The 22,556-nt window shown below is 48.7% G+C and overlaps 1 protein-coding gene across 5 annotated transcripts in view; it reads left to right on the top strand.

Annotated features, from left to right (window-relative positions):
- Positions 1 to 5,711: 5,711 nt before the first annotated feature.
- Positions 5,712 to 22,556, top strand: part of LOC119862884 (mucosa-associated lymphoid tissue lymphoma translocation protein 1-like) — a 55,882-nt gene continuing 39,037 nt past the window's right edge. For 2 of the 5 annotated variants that reach the window (XM_043494263.1, XM_043494262.1), the window contains exons 1-6: positions 6,657 to 6,949; positions 9,777 to 9,880; positions 11,039 to 11,157; positions 13,241 to 13,394; positions 17,412 to 17,590; positions 20,801 to 20,897. In XM_043494263.1, the coding sequence (XP_043350198.1) occupies positions 9,871 to 9,880; positions 11,039 to 11,157; positions 13,241 to 13,394; positions 17,412 to 17,590; positions 20,801 to 20,897 (559 nt within the window). In that variant the 5' untranslated portion in view covers positions 6,657 to 6,949; positions 9,777 to 9,870. Of the gene's footprint in view, positions 5,775 to 6,640; positions 6,950 to 9,776; positions 9,881 to 11,038; positions 11,158 to 13,240; positions 13,395 to 17,411; positions 17,591 to 20,800; positions 20,898 to 22,556 lie in introns of those variants that run through there. The other 3 variants (XM_043494261.1, XM_038420352.2, XM_038420355.2) reach the window with 3 other exon arrangements.

Here is a 22,556-nt window from a genome sequence, read left to right as displayed (position 1 = left end):
TGAAGTTTTTTGCTTTTTGGTTTTTTTTTCTTCTCCTAAGAGCAACTAGAGAGGTTTTCTGTCTATTTGCCTGGAGACAAAGGTGTCAGGTTTTTTTTTTTTTTTTAGGACTTCTCTGTAGGCTGACAATCACTATCAGAGAACATAGGTATCCGGACAGCACAGCAAAATTTTACAAGCCAAGTTTTTTTTGTTTTTGTTTTTGTTTTCTTTCTAACTCTTGGGTGTAAAGTTAGTTAAAAACAGAGAGGTTAGGATGACAGACTCTACGGTTCAACAAAAGCTGGAATTAGCCAGGTTTAAAGCTGAGGAAAAACAAAAGGAATATGAAAGACGGATAGAACTCATGTGGATGGAGATGGCTGCACATGCGGCCAGGGAAAAAGAAATGGAGGCTGCCCACAGGAGGGAAATGGAGGCAAGGGACAAAGAAATGGAGGAGAAGGAAAAAGAGAGGAAGCATGCACTGGAAATGGAGAAGGCAAAGGCTCAGCAGAATAGACTAACAAACCCTAGCAATCCTTCTCCAGGTACCACTTCTCATCCCAGAAAGTTCCCCACCTACAAGGCAGGCAATGATACCGAGGCCTTCTTAGAAAACTTCGAAAGGGCCTGCCTTGGGTACAGCATCTCTACAGACCAATACATGGTAGAGCTGAGGCCTCAGCTCAGTGGACCCTTAACTGAGGTGGCGGCTGAAATGCCTAAGGAACAAATGAACCAGTATGAACTGTTTAAAACCAAGGCGAGAGTCAGACTGGGGCTAACTCCCGAGCATTCCCGTCGATGTTTCAGAGCCCTAAGGTGGAAACCAGACGTGTCATTTACCCGACATGCCTACCGCATTGTGAAACATTGGGATGCCTGGATATCAGGAGCAAGTGTTAAATCTCCAGCAGATTTGCCCTTCCTAATGCAAATGGAACAGTTCTTAGAGGGTGTTCCTGAGGAAATAGAAAGATACATCCTAGATGGGAAGCCCAAAACTGTAATCGAGGCAGGGGAGATTGGAGCCAAATGAGTGGAGATGGCAGAGAAGAAAAAAACTGGTCGCAGTTGGAGCGGATACCAGAAGGGACAACCTCAGACCACACCATACTACCGGGGGCAGCCCAAGGCCCCACCTACCCCCCAAGGAACCCTCCAGACACCTTATCGTCCCACCACACCGTTCTCCAGCAACCCACCTCGCCCCAGTGACCTGTCAGCGGGACGATGTTTTAAATGTAATGAGCCGGGGCATGTAAAGGCCAACTGCCCCAAGAACCCCAACAGATTACAGTTCATAGCACCGGAATCACCCCAGGGGTCCTCAGGCCCAGATACCTCCCAGATACCCTCGGAGCAGAGGGAAACTGTGAGTGTGGGTGGGAAGAAAGTGACCGCGTGGAGGGACATCGGAGCACAAGTGTTGGCTATCCATGCTTCCTTAGTGGACCCCAATTTAATCAACCCAGAGATCCAAGTGATGATTCAACCCTTCAAGTCCAACTCTTTCAATTTGCCTACAGCCAAGTTGCCTGTCCAGTACAAGGGCTGGTCAGGAATGTGGACTTTTGCAGTCAATGATGATTATCCCATCCCCATGCTGTTGAGGGAAGACTTGGCCAATCATGTGAAGCGAGCCAAGAGGGTGGGAATGGTCACCCGCAGCCAGGCTAAACAAGCCGTCATGCCTAGCTCTGTTCTGGAAACTTCTACCCGGACCCCAGGCCAATGTCTGCAACAGCAGTAGTGGATCTGGTCCCAGAGACCCAGACAGAGCCAGTCCCAGAACTCGAACCGGCAGAACAACCAGCACCAGACCCATTGCCAGCACTGAATCCAGTACTTGCAACTCCAACACCAGAGGGCCCCACAAACCTGAACCGGCAGCAGCCGATAACCCTACACAAGAGGCTCAGCCGGAGCCTGAACCCCAACATAGTGCACCAGCGGAGAGCGGTTCACAGTCAACAGAAACAACCCCATCCCCTACATCGCTTCCAGAGGGACCAAGTCCACAATCCAATGAGGAACTGATGTCTCCAGCATCAAGGGAACAGTTCCAGACCGAACAGGAAGCAGATGAAAGCCTCCAGAGAGCTTGGACGGCGGCACGGAGCAACCCACCGCCTCTCAGCTCTTCTAATCGATCCAGGTTTGTTGTAGAAAGAGGACTTTTATACAAGTAAACTCTTTCTGGTGGACACCAGGAAGACTGGCATCCTCAGAGACAGTTGGTAGTTCCAACTAAGTACCGGGTCAAGCTCTTGAGCTTAGCCCACAATCATCCTAGTGGCCATGCTGGGGTGAACAGGACCAAAGACCATTTGGGGAGGTCATTCCACCGGGAGGGAATGGGCAAGGATGTTTCTACCTATGTCCGATCTTGTGAGGTATGCCAAAAAGTGTGAAAACCCCAAGACCAGGTCAAAGCCCCTCTCCAGCCACTCCCCATCATTGCAGTTCCATTTCAGCGAGTAGCTGTGGATATTCTGGGTCCTTTGCCGAAAAAGACACCCAGAGGAAAGCAGTACATACTGACTTTCATGGATTTTGCCACCTGATGGCCGGAAGCAGTAGCTCTAAGCAACACCAGGACTAAAAGTGTATGCCAGGCACTAGCAGACATTTTTGACAAAGTAGGTTGGCCCTCCGACATCCTCACAGATGCAGGAACTAATTTCCTAGCAGGAACTATGGAAAGCCTTTGGGAGGCTCATGGGGTAAATCACTTGGTTGCCACTCCTTACAACCATCAAACAAATGACATGGTGGAGAAGTTTATTGGAACTTTGGGGGCCATGCTATGTAAATTCGTAAATTAGCACTCCAATGATTGGGACCTAGTGTTGCAGCAGCTGCTCTTTGCCTACAGAGCTGTACCACATCCCAGTTTAGGGTTTTCACCATTTGAACTTGTATATGGTCACGAGGTTAAGGGGCCATTACAGTTGGTGAAGCAGCAATGGGAGGAATTTACACCTTCTCCAGGAACTAACATTATGGACTTTGTAACCAACCTACAAAACACCCTCCGAACCTCTCTAGCCCTTTCTAAAGAAAACCTACAGGATGCTCAAAAAGAACAAAAAGCCTGGTATGATAAACATGCCAGAGAGCGTTCCTTCAAAGTAGGGGACCAGGTCATGGTCTTAAAGGCGCTCCAGGCCCATAAAATGGAAGTGTCATGGGAAGGGCCATTCACGGTCCAGGAGAACCTGGGAGCTGTTAATTATCTCATAGCATTCCCCACCTCCAACCGAAAGCTTAAGGTGTACCATATTAATTCTCTTAAAGCCCTTTTATTCCAGAGAATTAAAGTTTGTCAGTTTACAGCCCAGGGAGGACGTGACGCTGAGTGGCCTGAAGGTGTCTACTATGAAGGGAAAAGTTCTGGTGGCGTGGAAGAGGTGAACCTCTGTGGGAACATGGTGTATTTGTGAGCTAGTTAAGAATATTTATGAGCTAGTTAAGATCGCGGTGAACTTTTAATGAACCACTGAGAAATAGTTACAGGCTGGAACGTGACCCTGGCAAACTGGCAACACCAGACCTTGTTGACAACAGATAGCGGACAGCTATGCTCCAATCAAGAGGAAGGACGCACGTGCATAGCCCGTGCTGAGGCTGCTCGACCAACGAGATGTCTCCGTGGTCGGGTGATGGACTTTGGAGGGGGTTGAAAATATTATGTAAGAGGAGTGTATAAAAGCAATGAGAAAATAACAGATAAACGGCTTAGCTACCAACCGTATTGGCTGTTGTGCTTTGTCCGGCTCGCATGAAACCCCACAAACCTCTCCATGACCCTTGGGTGTATGCAGCGACAGCAGATCCAGGAGCAGTGCACTAGCTACGCGCTGAAGTTCTCAGCCACCCCTGGACTGACTGAATGGGCATACCACTCCATTGACACAGGTAATGCTCACCCAATTAAAGTCCAACCTTACCAGGTGTCTCCTCAAGCTAAAACTGCTATAGAACGGAAGATCCAGGATATGCTACAGATGGGGGTAATCCACCCCTCTGGCAATACATCTCCAGTGGTTCTAGTTCCCAAACCAGACGGGGAGATACGTTTTTGCATGGACTGCCGTAAGCTAAATGCTGTAACTCGCCCAGACAACTATCCAATGCCACGCACAGGTGAACTATTAGAGAAACTGGGACGGGCTCAGTTCATCTCTACCTTGGACTTAACCAAGGGGTACTGGCAGGTACCGCTAGATGAATCTGCCAAGGAAAGGTCAGCCTTCACCACACATGTCGGGCTGTATGAATTTAATGTACTCCCTTTTGGGCTGCGGAATACACCCGCCACCTTCCAAAGACTTGTAGATGGTCTCCTAGCAGGATTAGGAGAATATGCAGTTGCTTATCTTGATGATGTGGCCATATTTTCGGATTCTTGGGCAGAACACCTGGAATATCTACAAAAAGTCTTCGAGCGCATAAGGGAGGCAGGACTAACTGTTAAGGCTAAGAAGTGTCAAATAGGCCTAAACAGAGTGACTTGCCTTGGATAGCAAGTGGGTCAAGGAACTATCAACCCCCTACAGGCCAAAGTGGATGCTATCCAAAAGTGGCCTGTCCCAAGGTCAAAGAAACAGGTTCAATCCTTCTTAGGCTTAGCTGGTTATTACAGGCGATTTGTACTGCAATACAGCCAAATTGCCCCCCCACTGGCAGACCTAACCAAAAAGAAACAGCCAAATGCCGTTCAGTGGACCGAAGAGTGTCAGAAGGCCTTTAACCAGCTTAAAGCAACACTAATGTCTGACCCTGTACTGAGGGCCCCAGACTTTAACAAACCATTCATAGTAACCACCAATGCGTCCAGTCGTGGTATTGGAGCAGTTTTAATGCAGGAAGGACCGGATCAAAAATTCCACCCTGTAGTGTTTCTCAGCAAGAAGCTGTCTGAGAGGGAAAGCAACTGGTCAGTCAGTGAAAAAGAATGTTATGCCATTGTCTACGCTCTGGAAAAGCTACGCCCATATGTTTGGGGATGGCGTTTCCACCTGCAAACCAGCTATGCTGTGCTACAATGGCTTCATACCACCACGGGAAATAACAAAAAACTTATTTGGTGGAGTTTAGCTCTCCAAAATTTTGATTTCGACATCCAAGACATCTCAGGAGCTTCTAACAAAGTGGCTGATGCACTCTCCAGTGAAAAGAAAAGGAGTACTTGTGGCACCTTAGAGACTAACAAATTTATTAGAGCATAAGCTTTCGTGAGCTACAGCTCACTTCATCGGATGCATCCGAAAGCTTATGCTCTAATAAATTTGTTAGTCTCTAAGGTGCCACAAGTACTCCTTTTCTTTTTGCGAATACAGACTAACACGGCTGCTACTCTGAAACCTCTCCAGTGAAAGTTTCCCAGAATCAACTGGTTAAAATTGTCCTTGAGATGTGGAAAATATTGTTAGTCTTTATATACTCAGTAGTATATTTAGAGGTGCATGTGTCTTATTAACTCTGTTTTTTCCTAGAGCTCCAGGAAGAAATCCCAGCCAGCATTTCACCCTATCTGTGATTTGGGGGGCGTCATAAATATAAAGGGAAGGGTAAACACCTTTAAAATCCTTCCTGGCCAGAGGAAAAACCCTTTCACCTGTAAAGGGTTAAGAAGCTACGATTACCTCACTGGCACCTGACCAAAATGACCAATGAGGAGACAAGATACTTTCAACGCTGGGGCGGGGGGAGAGAAACAAAGGGTCTGGGTCTGTCTGGGTGATGCTTTTGCCGGGAACAGAACGGGAATGAAGTCTTAGAATTTAGTAAGTAATCTATCTAGACATGCATTAGATTATGATTTCTTTAAATGGCTGAGAAAATAAGCTTTGCTGAATGGAATGGATATTCCTGTCTTTGTGTCCTTTTGTAATTTAAGGTTTTGCCTAGAGGGATTCTCTATGTTTTGAATCTAATTACCCTGTAAGGTATTTACCATCCTGATTTTACAGAGGTGATTCTTTTTACTTTTTCTTCTATTAAAATTCTTCTTGTAAGAAACTGAATGCTTTTTTCATTGTTCTTAAGATCCAAGGGTTTGGGTCTGTGGTCACCTATGGAAATTGGTGAGGATTTTTATCAAACCTTCCCCAGGAAGGGGGGTGCAAGGTTTTGGTGAGAATTTTGGGGGGGAAAGATGTTTCCAAATGACTCTTTCCCAATAATAAAGCCGGTTAGACGTTTGGTGATGGCAGCGAGAGTCCAAGGGCAAAAGGTAAAATAGTTTGTACCTTGGGGAAGTTTTACCTAAGCTGGTAAAAGTAAGCTTAGGAGGTTTTCATGCAGGTCCCCTCATCTGTACCGTAGAGTTCAGAGTGGGGAAGGAACCTTGATAAAAATACTTTAAAAAGAGAGATGACAGTTTCTCCCCTGTTTAACCTAATTATCTGGCAGCAATGCTGGCTTAGCTACAGGGCACGGTAGCTGTTTGTGGTGGGCAGGAACAGCAGAGAGGATGAACATGTAGGAGTTCTGGAGAGAAAGGAGCCGTACTATGACTAATGGCTGCTATTGCTCCTTTAAGAAATACTGAGTTCTGGAAAGGAAATCTGAGAGCTGATTCATAGGCAGGCTGTCCTGCTGTCTGGGAAGTCCCCTTTCAGGGAAGCCTTTGGCAGGAAAATTTTTTCACTTTGCCTATGCTGAGATCTCTGCTTGCGTGGGACCAGTGCTGGTAGCAGATCTGTTTCCTTGGCTAACATGTGTCTCACCAGGAGGGAAGAGACTCACTTGCACTCAGAGAAGTTTTTCCCCAGTTTCACTTTCAGGACTTGGACTTGTTTTAGGATTGGCTAGTGACTCAGCCTGTTGTGCTGGTATGAGACTCCTCACCAAACCACTGCAGAAATGAGGAAGTGCTGGATCACTGTACAGCTAGGAACTTTCCGAGCAGCAGGTTGCAAAAAGTGACTCTCCCGCAGGTTACGAAGCCGAACACCTGGTAAGTTCCCTAGCATTTTCCCCAGGGGAATCACTGTCCTTTCTGACGTCTGTTGCTCTTTTTATTTTCGTTTGTGGTGAAGGTAGAAAGAGGCACAAAGGAGGCTTCTGTGATCCCCCATGCAGCCTGCTAGCCTGGAAATTGCCAGCTAAGCTGGAGTTAGCTTTGTTCTGACTTGGTGACAGTCACAAGACTCTATCTTTCTACCAAGGGGCTGAATGGGGCCTCTGAGCAAAGTTTTGAAGCTGCACATCTAACAGGAGGCTGAAGAATGCTGGTATCTTCTGAGCTTTAAAAGGGATGTGAAAGCATTAATATGTGAGAAATACTACTTTCATTTATTGGGTGGAACCACAGTCACACATGCTGTGCTGGGGCCTGAGGCAGGGCGAAACCTACAGGTCTGGTTTTTAATATTATTCTTAGGATTTTATAACCAGCTAAAGGAATGTTACTTTCAGCTACCTATGCCACCTGGCATTATCTAGAGCAAATTTCAGGGAGTGGTAAAGTAATGTTCCTACAGATTAGAAGGATCCCAACCACCACCTGTCATTGAAACGAAAGATTTTATTTTCTCAACATACACAAAAGAGTTGTAGAGGTTCAAGAAAGCAGCTTGAGTAAGGCCCATCCATAGGCCGCAACCCTGCAAACCTATAGTTTTGGTTGTACATCAGTAACTTCACGTACATGTACATCAGTGGTTCCCAAACTGGGGTTCGTGAAACCCTGGGGATTCGTAGAACGTTACAGGGGGTTTGGAAGAAAAAATGTACTGATGGCAGCCAGAAGCCTCCGGGCATTGGAGGCAGCAGGTGGGACCCGGTAGCAGGGCAGACAGCCCGAGCCCCAGGAAGAGCAGTGCCAGGCAGTTGGGGCTGGCAGCCCAAGCCCTGCCCCCGTCTGCGGGGGAGCTGGCCGCCCGAACCCCAGTGCTCTGCCCGGGGCTGGCAGCCCGAGCCCCAGGGAGAGCGGGGCCTAGTAGCTGGGCTGGCAGCCCGAGCCCTGGTGGTCAGCAGGACCTGCAGCCCGAGATCAGTTGACCGGGGCAGTCAACAGGGTCCAGCAGCAGGAGCCCCACAGAGTGCGGAGGAAATTTAAACTTAAATCCCTGGAAATATTAATTTTTAGGAGGAGGTTCACGAGAGTTCACAATTTAGTGAAAGGGGTTCACAGGCTTTAAAAGTTTGGGAACCACTGATGTACATCATCCCTTTGAGTTCATTGAGACTATTCCAGTGTGTCAAGTTATTCACATGCCTTAATATTTGCAGAATCAGGGCCATCGTTTGTTTCATGTGCATGTGTGATTTGGCTAGGTACTTGTTGTGGGCCCATCACCATAGCATCTGAGTACCTTAATGCAGTGATGCCCGTGGCAAGACTTATCCTACAGTGAGGCTACAGTTCTCTTGGTAAAGTTCATATGTTAAAAGCCACGATGCCAATGACAGAGGATTTGCTTTCTATGGATGCAGTGCTGAGCACAGCTGGGGGCTGGACTTTAGTAAGATTCAAATGTGAACGTGAGGCTGTGGCTCAGAGTCTATGCTGGGGTCCTCAATCCCCTAGCCCACCCCCCTGGAGTGTTGGGGGAAGGGATACACTTAGAGAGATTGGGGCAGCACTCACAATTTATCCCTGCTGCTGGGATGTGTCGGGGTGGGCCAAATGGGAGCTCTGAGAAATGCACAGAAATCATCAATGAATAAGAGATTTCTGTGTATTTCTATTCCTGGGACATGCCACGTGGATCTGTGGTGCTACCGACAGCAACCACTGTTATTGTCACATTGCTGCTCATGTCACACGGAGCCACACCCACACGGTGTTGTGGGTAAGCCAGGAGATCTGCCAGCAGCAGACGCCCCGGCACAGTGAGTGTGTCAGGGATGTAGCCAAAGTGCCAGTGTAGTACAGCTGCTCTAAACTACTCCACAGATCAGACAAAACAGGCCTGGGACTGGGGAGCTGCATCTGACTCCTTTGCAGCCCCCCATCCCTCTATTGCAGGGTGGAGGAAACAAAGGAGGGAGGGGAACAGGTGGGGCAGCAGGGAGTCCTGGCTCCCAGTCCTCCAGGGCTTGTCCTGTTGAGGTCTGTGAATGGCAGAGGTATGGAGCTGGACAGGGAGAGGGGGGCAGGGCAGAGATTGTGGGGAGGGAAATGGGGATAGAAGCAAGGCTATGGGGGGGGATGGGCAGGGGGAAGGAAGCCCTGACTACCCTGTCCACTTCTTTGAATTGTTCCCTGATGTCCCTCTGTCCGAGCTCCAGAACTACCAACCTTCCTTTAGCATCTGTCCCCATGCTCCCCTTGGCAGATATCAGGCAGCCTCCCCACTCCCATTGGAGAGCACAGGCCCCGCTCCCTCTGCACAGCTGGGGTGCCCCCTCCACCTCCTAGCCTGGCACAGTTCTGGGGAGCCCTGGCTGCTCTTAACCCCTGCATTTCTGGGTTCCCCAGTCCCCCACCCTGGCACATTTCAGACTCACCCCTTTGCCCCATCCTCCAAGCACAGCACACTTCTTACCCAGGAAAGCTAAGGCCCCTGACATCCTGCAGTACCCCTCATCTGCCCCTCTCCTGCCTGGGGCGTGAGGGTAGAGGGAGTGTCTGCTTTTGTTACCCCAGCATGCTGCTGCAGCAACAGGTCACCAAAGGAACAATATGTGCCAGTTACTAAGTACCCCATGGTGCGCAGTTGGCCTGTGGGCCCTTTATGCTGAGTAACATGGCAACAGCCAGCTGCCTCTCTGCTTTGATATGCTGGCATGTCGGCCAGAAGTTTCCTTTCTCACAAAGACCCTCTGCCTCTTTCCAGGGAGGTGCTGCTTTCTAGAGGGAGAGTGGCCAGGGATTGAGGCACTCAATTGCTGACGCCTATGTCCGTAGAAGACCAAGCTGCTGATTAAGCAATGCCAAAAGGTGAGCAGCACTCAGCCATGTTCAGGGGATAGGGCTCCCTTTACTGTGATCCACAGTAGCTATTTCTCTTCTGCCCACCCTCAAAATGCAACAGATGAGTTTAAATGCACATCTGTATTGCCGTGCTGCAGGTGTGGCACACAACTGTGGGTCTCACTCTTTGGTGCTTTTCCCAAAGCCCCAGCTGCTGGAATCATGTGATTACGGGAGAATCTCAGCTTCCATTTAAAAAAAGAAACCAAGTTTCTACCCCCCTGGTTTTCAGAGAAAACCTGAGCAACGCATGCCAGGAACCCTGCAATACCAGAAAGCAAAGAAAAATAACACCATGTGTTTTGCTGAAATCTTACAATATTTAAAATCATCTCATGTTTTCTGGGGCTTGACTCATGTTTTTTTAATGTTTGGGGTTGACGCTACTATTATTTTTCTCCCAAAACTTAACGACCCTTAATGATGGAGCCATCATTGGTGCTTCCAGAAGAGCTGGTGTATGGTGCTCTGCTCATTAGCCAGGTGTAATGGAGCATTTCTGCAGGCCATCTTTATTAACGACACCAGATGTGCAGTTGCTACTGTTCAAATGATCAATATACAAATCGTACAGCTCTGGGTGCTGTAGCCCATAAGTTTAAACACTGTAAAAGTGGTGATGGCAGCATGCTAGACCCCAGCCGCTGAGGAGGCATGCCCAGTAGTTCTACAGGTGAGGAGCATCAGCCTGAGCAGATGGACACAGCCCCTTCCAGAGCTTCTCAGCACAGGGCAGGAGCACTCTTCGGATGGTGCAGCATCATGTGCCTGGCCAGCTGAGTGAAGTGGCACAGAGAGGGATGAGCCCAGGGCCCAGACTGCCCCCATGGAGGTGGCTTCTCACCCAGGAGTCTATGGTGTCTCAACTCAAGAACTGCGTGGGGCACAAGATGAGGGAGGGCTCCAGTCACCACCCTTCTCTTCCAGCCCTTGCAGGGCCAGGACTCAATCTAGCTCTACAGATTGGCCTGGCAAAAGAACGCTCTGCATCATACTGGGCCATCTGGCCATCCAACTCCAGGGGAAATAGGTTGAATATTTAGGGCCCAGAGCACCAGGCCACTTTGCTGCTCCTCTCTCTGTTCCCTTGGTTGCCATTACCACTCTGCATCTGCTTCTCTCTAGCTATTGTGATCACTGAGCAGCCGGCCTCCACCTCCGTCCCTGTCGGTTACTCCCTCACGCTGCGATGTAGGGTCACAGCCTGCACCTCCCCAAAGTACCAGTGGTTCTACCAGTGCCAGGTAAGGCCAGGGGAAAGCACATCTGTGACTGCAAAACAGAGGCTCCCCTCCCCACCCCAGCCACTGGGCCACATGCATCAGTTATGGGGATGGGCAGAGAACCCCCCTTAGCCCTGTCAGTGCAAAGCTGCCATGTCTGAAAGACTGAGTGGCCACGAGTGGGGAGTGGGCTGGATCCGGGGGCCATCTGCGTGGGCTGAAGGAAGATGGTAGGAGCGGCAGTTGCCAATCAGACTGGTGTGTAACAGGGCAGCCTGCTGATTGTTCATGCTAGCACTGACTGTAAAGAAGCTGGTAGAGAACAGAGAGGGGCAGAGGGTTGGTGGGGGAGCTGAAGGTTGAAGAAACAGTGTGGGTGGCTGGAGGTGCAGGAGCAGTTCAATGAGAAATAGATTTGTTTAGCAAGGAAGGCAGCAGAACTGGAGGAAAAAGAGCAGAAGGGGAAATCCCCAGCTGCTGGCTTTTTTCCAGAGGTGCTCAGCTCAGGGAGAGGTGCTTGCCCGGTGAGAGTAAAAGCCTGGGGGTGGAGAGGAGACCATGGAGTCAGCAAGTGCAAGAGAGGTCAGTGTGGTTGAAGGAGGAGTCAAAGCAAGGGAGAGGCTGGTGGGTTGTGACAGAGGGAGGGGCTGAAGAGGAATGAGTGGCACTGAGGGATGAGAAGGAATGCAGGCACTGGGAGAACAGAGTGTGGGGGTGGCAGGGTTGCCTGTGTCTTGGGAGGGATAAACGCATTGGCCCAGTAACTGTGGTCAAACAAGGAAGCAGAGAGAGGAAGGGAGGCAGCAGAGCTGGAAGGACTGTCAGCGGGGCCTGTGAAGTCACTTAGGGAGGAGGAGCCAGGGGGACAAGTTATAGCCCTCCAAGGGAGAGGGCAGCAAGAGCTGGACCAAGCCAGTTTAGAGGAGGGAAAGGTGCATGCAGGGGAAGAAGGAGGGTATGAGACAAGGCACTGTAAGGTTCACGAGTAGGCCAAGTGACTATGCAGGATGGCAGCCTCTTCTCTTGGGCATGCAATGGGAGACCAGGAGTCTCTGCTCTCAGGGCCTGATTCTCCATTGCCTGGAATCTGGAGTCAGTGCTGCACCTGGGCACCCTGCTGCTCACTGCCACAGGGGTAAGAGCCTGACTTGGAGTCTGCCCAGGCATCAGGTGACAAGGTGCCAGATAGCAGAAAATCAGGCCTGCAATGTTGATAAAGCAGAGCAGGGCACAGATGCTGAGAACAAGGTGGAATAGTGACACTGCATCCCCTTGGGCCTGGGCCTGCTCTGCCACACTTGCCATTTACATCTGATTTCAGATTAAAACATTGGAAACAGCCACTCTCCCTGCGAACTCCCTCCACCAACATGCAGACGTGCACATGCACACTTTTCCCTTCTTTGGCTTTCACATCCATCTCAGGCAGGCTTGTTGTGCAGTCCCCTGCTAACCCCAAATGCTCATCTTGGTGCAGGAAAGGAACCCAGTTAAATGGGGCAGTTTGTCTCAGTCATCTTTGCTGGGATGAATCCTGCTGCTAGGACAGGTTTGACAAACGCACACAGGAGAGCAGGAATAGGAGCCCCCGTCTTCGCATTCACAGCAGTGCAACCAGCAGGTTGCATCCATGCAGCCTGGGAATCTCAGCTCCATTTTCCTACCTGGCAATACCTGACTGCATGCTCTGCCTTCCTGGCTCATTCTGATCCATTCTGTCACCAGGACAGGGCTGCTTCAGCCTGCCCTACTGCTTACACAGCCATGGTGTAATAGAGCTGGGTCCATTCTGGAGCTGGCCAGGTTTGGAACCAGGAGGCTAGGAAACCAAAAACAAAGAGAATGGGGGGAAGTGGGATGTGTTTGCTTATTCAGACCCATGGTGCATCAATGGTAAGTTGCTGCTGGGGGTTGTCAAATGAGCTCCTCTCCCCTGTACCCATCTCTGCATCATCCATCAGTCTGGTTAACAGGGCTTGAAGCCAGGAGGTTCTCCCAGTCTCTATGTCTCTTTCCAAGAGCCTGCTGGTGCCTTTGGGTTACAAATGTACTGGTGAAGAGAAAGGACTTTGTGCCATGTTCACAGGTTGCATTTTCTTTTCAGTCCGCTTGCTGCCAGATTGTGGGGGCCACGGAGCCAGATTTGCTCATCACTGCAAGGGAAACCCGACTGTACATCTGCCGAATCAATGACCTGCACAAAAACGTCACCTTCTCTAACTGGGTGAGAGTAGAGGTCCATCAGCATATTCCCAAAGGTACACGCTTTTCCTTCCCCCACACAGCCCGCATCCCTTTAGTAAGCTCTCACCTTCCCTTAGAACACAGAGACCCTCCAGAGGATATCCTCAGTGGAAGCATGCTAGGCCAGCCCATCACTTGATATCAAGGGAAAACAGGCTCTAGCAATGCGATCCTGCCAATGTGCCCAAGTCAGACAGCTGCCTCTGTGCTCCCAAACCATTTAAATCAGTGTCCTTATCCCCTGAATGTGGGGCTCTGGATCTCCGTGTCTCCTGTTTATAACACTCACTCCAGCACTCCCAGACAGTGTTACCCACTGGGCTCTGTGCCTGTGTTCATCAAAGGGACTTGGATAATAGGAAGTCTGTGAAGCTATGAGAGAGGGAGCAAAATTAACACTCTGAACTCACAGATAAAGCACAAATGGGTTACTAGTTAGTGTCTGCCAGATCACAATAGTGAACAGGATGGTTGGCTCCTTACACACCTATCAACCATGCAAAGGGAAAAAAGCCATGTAATCATGGGGGACTTCAATTTGAGACACATATGCTGCCAGGACTAAAACCTGGAATTTCAAAACATAAGAGATGACAATTTCCTAACTCAAAAAGCATTGCAGCCAGCAGGACCGAATTCTTTATTGGACCTCGTAACAGATAAAGAGGAGATGATCACAGGACTAAAAATTAATGATAGCTTAGGTACAAGTGTTCATGACTTGATTGCATTTATCGTGTGCAAACAGAATAAAATCCAGACCAGTAATATATATATTTGGTGCTTGGGCCAATTTCCCAAAGCTGAAAACAATTATGAGCCAAATGAGCTGGGAGGAAGAATTTAATCAGAAAAATGTGAATGATAGTTGGGAATCATTGAGAAAACCTTACTAAATCCCCCAAAAGCCATAATTCCACAACTGAGGAAGATGGCAGTATTGGTTAAAATATCAGCCTGGTTTAGAGGGGAAGTGAAAGCAACTGTAAAAAATAAGTTAATATGTAACAAATGGAAGAAAGAGGAAATTGATAGCAATAAGTATAAATATAAATATAAAAAATAATAAATCAGAAGTTGGGAATTGTGGAAAACCATAAAGGAAGCAAGAGGACACAAGGGTATTCAGGGTAAATAGGCCAAATCCCCTGAGATGGGATATTAGATGGATGGGATCTGAGTTACTATAGAAAATTCTTTCCTGGGTATCTGGCTGGTGAATCTTGCCCATATGCTCAGGGTTTAGCTGATTGCCATATTTGGGGTCGGGAAGGAATTTTCCTCCAGGGCAGATTGGAGAGGCCCTGGAGGTTTTTCGCCTTCCTCTGTAGCAAGGGGCATGGTTGACTTGAGGGAGGCTTCTCTGCTCCTTGAAGTCTTTGAACCATGATTTAAGGACTTCAATAGCTCAGACATGGGTGAGGTTTTTCATAGGAGTGGGTGGGTGAGATTCTGTGGCCTGCGCTGTGCAGGAGGTCGGACTAGATGATCAGAATGGTCCCTTCTGACGTTAGTATCTATGAATCTATGGAGAAATTTATGGCCAGCAGAGTTAAAAAGAGTAAGAAGGAGTTTTAAAAATATATTAGGAACAAAATGAATCCTGAAAGTGCTATTGGTCGAGTACTAGCTGGAACTGATAGAATTATCAATAATAATGCTGAAAAGGCCGAAGTGTTCAATAAATACTTCTATTCTGTATTTGAGGAAAAAACAGGTGATGCAGTCTGATCATATGGCCATGAGAACACACTTTCCATTCCACAAGTATCTCAGGAGGATGTTACACAGAAGCTACTAAAGTTAGATATTTTAAAATTAACATGTCCATATAACTTGCAACCAAGAGGTTTAAAAGAGCTAGCCAAGGAGCTCGCTGGACCATTAATGTTGATTTTTGTTGTCCTGGAGCACTGGGAAAGTTCCAGAAGACTGGAAAAAGTGAATGTGGTGTCATTTATTAAAAAAGGTAAACGGGATTACCTGGGTAATTACAGACCTGTCAGCCTGATGTCGATCCCAGGCAAGATAACGGAGCAGCTGATACAGGACGCTTAATAAAGAATTAAAGGAGGGTAATGTAATTAATGCAAAAGTTTGGTTGTTAAAGATAATAACTTTGACATAAAAGACTTCTGTAAGGCATTTGACTTGGAACCACCTGACATTTTGATTAAAAAACTAGAATATAAAATTAACATGGCACACATTAAATGGATAAAAACTGGCCGACTGGTAGATCTCAAAATGTAACTGTAAATGGGGAATTGTCATTGAAGGGGTGTGTTTCGAGGGGGATCCTGCCAGGATTGGTTCTTGGCCTATGCTATTTAACATTTTTATCACTGTCCGGGCAGAAAAAAAACACCACCGATAAAGTTTGCAACTGACACAAAAACTGGGGGAATGGTAAATAATGAAGAGGACAGGTGAGTAATTCAGAGTGATCTGGATTGCTTGGTAAACTGGACAGAAGCAAACAATATGCAATTTAATAAGACTAAATGTAAATGTTTACATCTTGGAACAAAGACTGCAGACTGATTAAAAAACACACTGCATAGTGATAGACTGTAGCTTGATCTATTTAGTTTAACAAAGAGAAGGTTAAGGGGTGACTTAATACAGTCTAAGTATCTACATAGGGAACAAATATTTACTAACAGGCTCTTCAGTCTATCAGAGAAAGATCTAACACCATCCAATGGCTGGCAGTTGAAACTAGACAAATTCAGGCTAGAAATAAGGGGTAAATTTTAGGGCTGTCAAGCAATTAAAAAAATTAATCGTGATTAATCATGAGATTTAAAAAAAATTGCAATTAATCCATTTTAATTGCACTGTTAAACAATAGAATATCATTTATTTAAATATTTTGGATGTTTTCTATACTTTCAAACATTAATTTCAATTACAACAGACTACAAAGTGTACAGTGTCACTTTATTTTTGATGACAAATATTTACACTGTAAAGAAATAAAAAATAGTATCTCAATTCACCATATACAAGTACTGTAGTGCAATCTCTTTCACGAAAGTTGAACTTACAAAAGTAGAATTATTATTATTTTTACATAACTCCCTTCAGCTGAGTGAGCCCCTGTATGCAAGGGAGGGTGGATTTTACCACAAGGACTTGGCCTGAAGCAGGGGAGGAGAGGAGGGTGCAGGGAGGCTGAACTCACCAGGCCCCTATCCTCTATAGCAGTGTTTCTCAAACTTTTTGTGCTGGTGACCCCATTTGTATGTAAAAAAGAATTGTGACCTCCTACTTTTAGCCTCCCTCAGGGCTCCAGGCTCCCAGCAAGCTCCTGCCCCCCTTGGGGCACAGGGCTCCTGGTTGGTACTTCAGCCCTCCTCCCCACCCAGATCTATGCGATTAACCCATTAATTTTGTTTTCAGTTAACTGCAGGTGTTAACTGTGATTAATTGACAGCCTTAGTGAATTTTTTAACAGTGAGGGTAATTAACCACTGGGACAATTTACCAAGGGTCGTGATGGATTCTCCATCACTGGCAATTTTTCAATGAAGACTGGCCGTTTTTCTAAAAGATCTGCTGTAGGAATTATTTAGGAACAGTTCTTTGGCCTGTGCTCAATAGGAGGTCAGACTAGATAACTACAGTGGTCCCTTCTGCCCTTGGAATCTATGAATCCCAGGCATAAATGCCTTTAAATTTTGTGTGGAAGATGAGCATGAGTCAGAGCCTGGGGCACCACTGAAGGTGGTGGTGTGTTCATCTTGATGGAAACTGGGTGTTGCAGACTATGCCATGAGCTGTTTTGGGGAGATGGGGTGGGGTAGAAAGTATAATTCCAGAAACTGCATGGTGGATGGAGAGGGCTGCTATGGGATAACTAGTGCATTTGAGAGGCTTGGCATGCCTTTAGAGGGGAAGGGAAACACATGGGGAGAGTTTACACTTCTGGGTTTTAGCTCACTCTTGCTTTGAGGAGCCATTCATCCCCTTTCATCATGCTGTGGCAAAGAAATGTGCTCTAATTCAGTTGTAATGTTACTTGCCAGGCCTGCTTCCTGAGCTGTGGCAAGGAGAACCCATCATAGTCCTCAATCCCACTGCGCCAGAGGTACAGGTGGGCAAGCCACTCCAGCTGCAGTGTGCTGCTCTGGGGGTGCCAGCCCCACACTACCAGTGGTACCACAACGGGACCCCCATGAAGCATCAGAAAAAGAAGAAACTCTTGGTAATGTTGTCTTTAGGTGGTTCATCAGCTTTGGCTCAGTGTAATGCTGCCTGGAGGGGAAGAGGGTGTTTATGACTGGGCTCGGAGCATGAGAGAACTGTCCCCATCCCAGTCAGCCACAAGAAAGCAGATGTGGTTCTTGGCATTTCATCTACTGCTAGCTTGGAATAGGTATGAAAGACCTGTGAGTGATGGATATCCTAATGTCATCACCACCTTGGTTACTGGAGCCGTAGGTGACTCTTCTTTTCTCCAGCCACGTGGGACATGTCTCACATGGTAGCTGGGACATCCTTCGTAGCTTCCAGGGCTTTAGTTTATGCAATCAAGCAAAATTACATGCAATGTCACTACTCCCTGCTTCTTTGGTCTTAGAGAAACCATCTTGAATTGAGTCAGGTTTCCCTGCAAAGCAGGCTGTAAGCTCTTCGCACTGTTTGGGTCTCTGTGGTTGGGTGGGCACAGCCCAGGTACCCCCTCTATCTCTTGGATGGTTGTGACTTTGCAGAGGCTGCGTGTGAGTACAGGAGAATCCTAGAAATGAATGAAGGACTTTGCCAGACACCGAGGCAACAATGCACAGCCCTCCCAGGAGAGCAATAGAAATAGTCACTTTAAACGGGACATATTGGTGCTAAATTGCCCCCAAACCACTCCTGTACCTGGAGAATCTGAGCATGGGGGTGCTGCACTGGGTCTGCTACTGCACCTCCTCCTGGTCACTCTGAGGATTAGCTGATTCCAGGTCTGATGCCTCCATTCCGCCTCTGCTAAATGCCCTGCCTTCTCTTCCTGGCTCTCAGAGAGGCAAGATGTTCTGTGTTTGTGGTTTAGCCCTCTGGCCAAGTCACATGTTCTCCCCTTCCAGGGTGTCAAAGTTTCTTCTTATGAGCAAGCTCAGGCAGCCTGCCCATTCACTGCCCAGCCAGTCTCACTTCTCCAGTAGCTGGCAGGGGAACCCAGGCCTGCCTCCTAGTCCAGTTTAGGTGCCTTCTAATCCGCAGCCATGGTCTGTTCCATTCTGGCCCTTAGTGCTTCTTTCCTAACCTGTTGGCTCGCTCGCTCGCTCGCTCCCTCCTTCCCCCTCCCCCGTGGTTGCCAGCCCTAAAACTCCCTCCTCCCAGGGAGGGAGTGTAGGCTACTTTAGTACTATAACTCCAAAAGAACAGCTTCCCTTCTTCTAGAGAGAGATTACAGCCTCTGGTTTCCTCTCAGCTGCCAGCTTCCTGTCTTTATAAACCCCATCCAGCTCATTCCTCCTCAGATGGGCCCCTCATTATTCAGTCAGGGGATTACTTAAACCACTTGATTCACCTCAGTTGTGGCCTGTCTGGTTAATTAGCCCCTTCTTAGCCTACATTAACTCCTTCAGGGCAAGTGTGGGGTGAACACCACATTACAGGGCAGGACACTATCCTTTCTTTAACCCTTTTCGAACCAGGCTTTCTCAACAGATAAGCAGAAGCCACTATTTTGGGGTGACTCAGTTACTGGGTACCCAATTTGGGCCTGATTTTGGGAGGTCCTGAGCAGCCAGGAGCTGTGGGTGTTCAGCACCTCTGGCAAGTAGGTTGGTCTCCTGCGTATTCTGTCCATTCCATGTAGTACAGATTTAGGATCAGGCCGTCAATGCACCTCATTGTCCTTCAAGTCTGAGCAAGAAACTTCCTGTCATTAAAGCTTGCAGATATGCACGAATCTCCCTACCAGTGGCCTTGGAACACTTTTTATAGCGGGGATGCTGGAAGTCAGCAAAACTGCAAAGCAGTGGTTCCCAAAGTATTTACCTCGCGCCCCCTGCCTTATCTCTGTCTGTACCCCTCCCTCCCCCGCCCCGCCTCTAGAGCTAGAGCCAGGAAAAGGGACGGGGCTGTGGGAGGGGGGAATGCAGACAGGATAAGGGGGCCAAAGGGGGCAGGGGCGGAGCTGGCAGCTGGGACTCGGCATGGGGCTGGGAGCAGAGCCTTGGGTATGGGGCCAGAAACAGAGCCCTGGGTGTGGGACTGGCAGTGGGGCCGCGGGTGTGGGCCCAGGAGCAAAGCCTTGGGCGCAGGGCCAGGAGCTGGGACCCCACGTGTGAGGCTGGGAGCAGAGCCGTGGGCATGGGACTAGCAGCCAGGATCCCAGGTGTGGAGCCAGAAGCAGAGCCCAGTGTAAAACCTGCAGCACCCACCACATCCCTAGTTCCCACACCTATGCTCCCCACTGCAGAATGTGGCTGTGATTGTTGGTCTTAGCGAGGCAGGATGGACTTCATTTGAGGCATTAGTGCGGGACACAGGAGATCTGCATTCACTCCCTGGTTCTGCCATAGATGCCCTGTATGGATGTAACCAAGTCTCTGTGGCCCTTGTCTGTATGGACTGCAAGCTCTTTGGGACTCATACACTATGAGTAAGGCTGCAAGTTTGTCACGAAGGTCATGGGAGTCACAGATTCCATGACTTTCCATGACCTCCGTGACTTCTGCAACAGTTGGTGCACCTGGCTCAGGGGCAGCTCAGGCAGCCCCTACACCAGGGACACCGGCGCTGATGGGGCAGTCTCGGGCCCCCGCGGCACCCCCTCAGCAGCAGAGTTTGGGTGTGGGAGGGGGCAGGGGGTTGGGGCATGGGATGGCGTGAGACGGGCTCTGGGTGGCACTTACTTGAGGGGCTCCCTGGAAGCAGCGACATCCCCCTTGCTCAGCTGCTAGGTGGAGGCGTGGCCAGGCAGCTCTGCATGCTGCCTCCACCCAGAGCACTGGCTTCACAGCTTCCATTGGCCAGGACCTGTGGCCAATGGAGCTGTGGGGGCGGTGCCTGCTGGTGCCAGCGCCAGCACCCGTGGCAGTGCCTGCAGGTGCCAGCGCCGGCACCTGCGGGGGTCCTGAACTGTGCACCACCAGACGGCCTCCCTTCCCCCCAGCAGCCTGGCTGCCCTCCCCTAGCACCCGTGGGGCCCCCGGACAGCCCCTCCCCCCAAAAAAAAGTTTTATTCACTGGTATTTTTAATAAAAGTCATGGACAGTTCACGGGCTGTGAATTTTTGTTTACCGTCTGTGACATGTCCATGACTTTACTAAAAATACCTGTGACTAAAATGTAGCCTTAACTATGAGGCCTGATAAGTAATAGTGAGAGGCTTTGGGGCAATGGGTATGTGGCAGCTGTAATCTGGGGACACAAACTCCAGGTGAAAACAATTTGAAGTTACTGTCAATCTCTTCAGATCAACTCTGCGAAGCTGAGTGACTCTGGCACGTACCTTTGCTGTGCAGCCAATGGCCAAGGGGAACACTGGACTGATGCCGTGGAGATTCACATAGGTGAGCAGATCTAATTCACATCCTTCTGTGTTACAAATGGGTGTTCAGTTTGAAAGGTATTAGGAGAGGCTGGATTTCAGAGCAGTAACCTTGGGGAAGCCAGTGCCATGGTGTTATCTCTGGGTTAGTGTCAGTGTGGTCTATGTGGGTAAGTGTAGGACTGAGCACCATGGGGTTGGGTGATCCAGCATGTGGGCTTTGACACTGACTCCCTCTCTGGCTGGGATGAGGCAGGACAGCTAACATCAGCAAAAGGTACTGGTAATTCTGTGAGCCCAACTTTAGACTCTTTATGCACAACTGAAAACAGGCATCCCAGAAATCAATGGCCACTGTCGAAACTTTGGCTTTTAACTTCTCTGACTCAGTTCCTGATCTGAGAAATGCGTGTGATGCCTATCTACTCCTGTGGTCCTGGGCAGATGAGACAGGGTTTGGAGTAATATCAGGGCAACTCTTGCTGAACCGAGAATGCTCTTTGTAGTTGTAGCAACTCAACTTCCCATAGGCCGCAGAGAATTCGGAGGTGTCCTGGCAATGCCTAACACAGAGACAGTCTGTAGAATGGTTTCTCATGCCCAGTAAATACCTTGACTTGAAGCAGTGGCCTCAGTGGAGCAGTGCCAGCTCACTAGAGCTGAGAAAGTAGCTGTCTACCAGCCCCGGCTGACAAGCCACTCAGCGCAGCGATAATGGCATTCCTGGAATTCCATGAGAAGGGGAGAGTTTTAAATTTAGCCCAGGAAGTGGAATCTATAATTATAAGGGGAAAAATAACGTCTGTTCTGCCACTCAGACAAGGAGTGTGCCTCTTTTCCAGTAACAAAAAGATCGAAATGCAAAGGGTTGTCCTGTGCTTTTATCCTGCAAGGCTCAGAGTTACATACAGTAGTCACGTGAAATTCCTTGGTAACCCCAGAGAGGTAGTGACATTGTCAATCAACCAGAGAACTGAGCTGTGTCTAAGCAATTCATTCACTAGCCCTGCAGATCTACTCTTCCCAGAGAGCTCAGGTCAGGAGCACAGCTGAATGCTAAGAGCTTGGCCATGTGTTTTCTGTCAGTATCAGATTAAAACAATTAATTGTTTCTAAGGAATCCCTAGCAGTGTCATAGAAAAGCTGTTGCATTATAATGTACTGCAAGATTCTCACTTTGGCATTCTTGGGCTACAGAGATGTAGATTTCATAGTTCTTACCCAGAATAATCTTGGATGAGAAGTATTGTGTTTGCACTGCAGGAACTAATTTTAGGAATCTAGCATACCACACTAGCAAATGCTGAACACGCAGAGCTGGTAAAAATGTCAGGGATACATATGCTATAGGGACATGGAAGTCAGTAGGCCCGATTTCTGGGACTGGCTGAGCTATGCTTGTCTTGGAACCCAGGAGGATGGGGCAAAGGCAGGGGCGCTGGACCTGGGGGGGACTGGAAGGGCCATGCCCACCCATTTTTTAACATGAGTGTAGTTTGGCAGGCTGGGGGCTGCATTGCCCCTCCAAACTGCAAGCCTTGGGCAGGCACAGAATGGCACCGGCAGGAGCTGTGCTTCATGGCAGGGGAGCTGATAAAGTGATCAGCTCTCCCCTCTGCGAAGCGCAGCCTGTGCCATGGCACCAGTCTCTTCCTAGTGGGGGGGCTGAGGTGGTCTTAGC

The sequence above is a fragment of the Dermochelys coriacea genome, chromosome 10 (genome assembly GCF_009764565.3).
Source record: "Dermochelys coriacea isolate rDerCor1 chromosome 10, rDerCor1.pri.v4, whole genome shotgun sequence".
Taxonomy (NCBI): domain Eukaryota; kingdom Metazoa; phylum Chordata; order Testudines; family Dermochelyidae; genus Dermochelys; species Dermochelys coriacea.
Note: the sequence above shows the minus strand (reverse complement) of the source record. Positions and strands in the feature narration are given on the sequence as shown.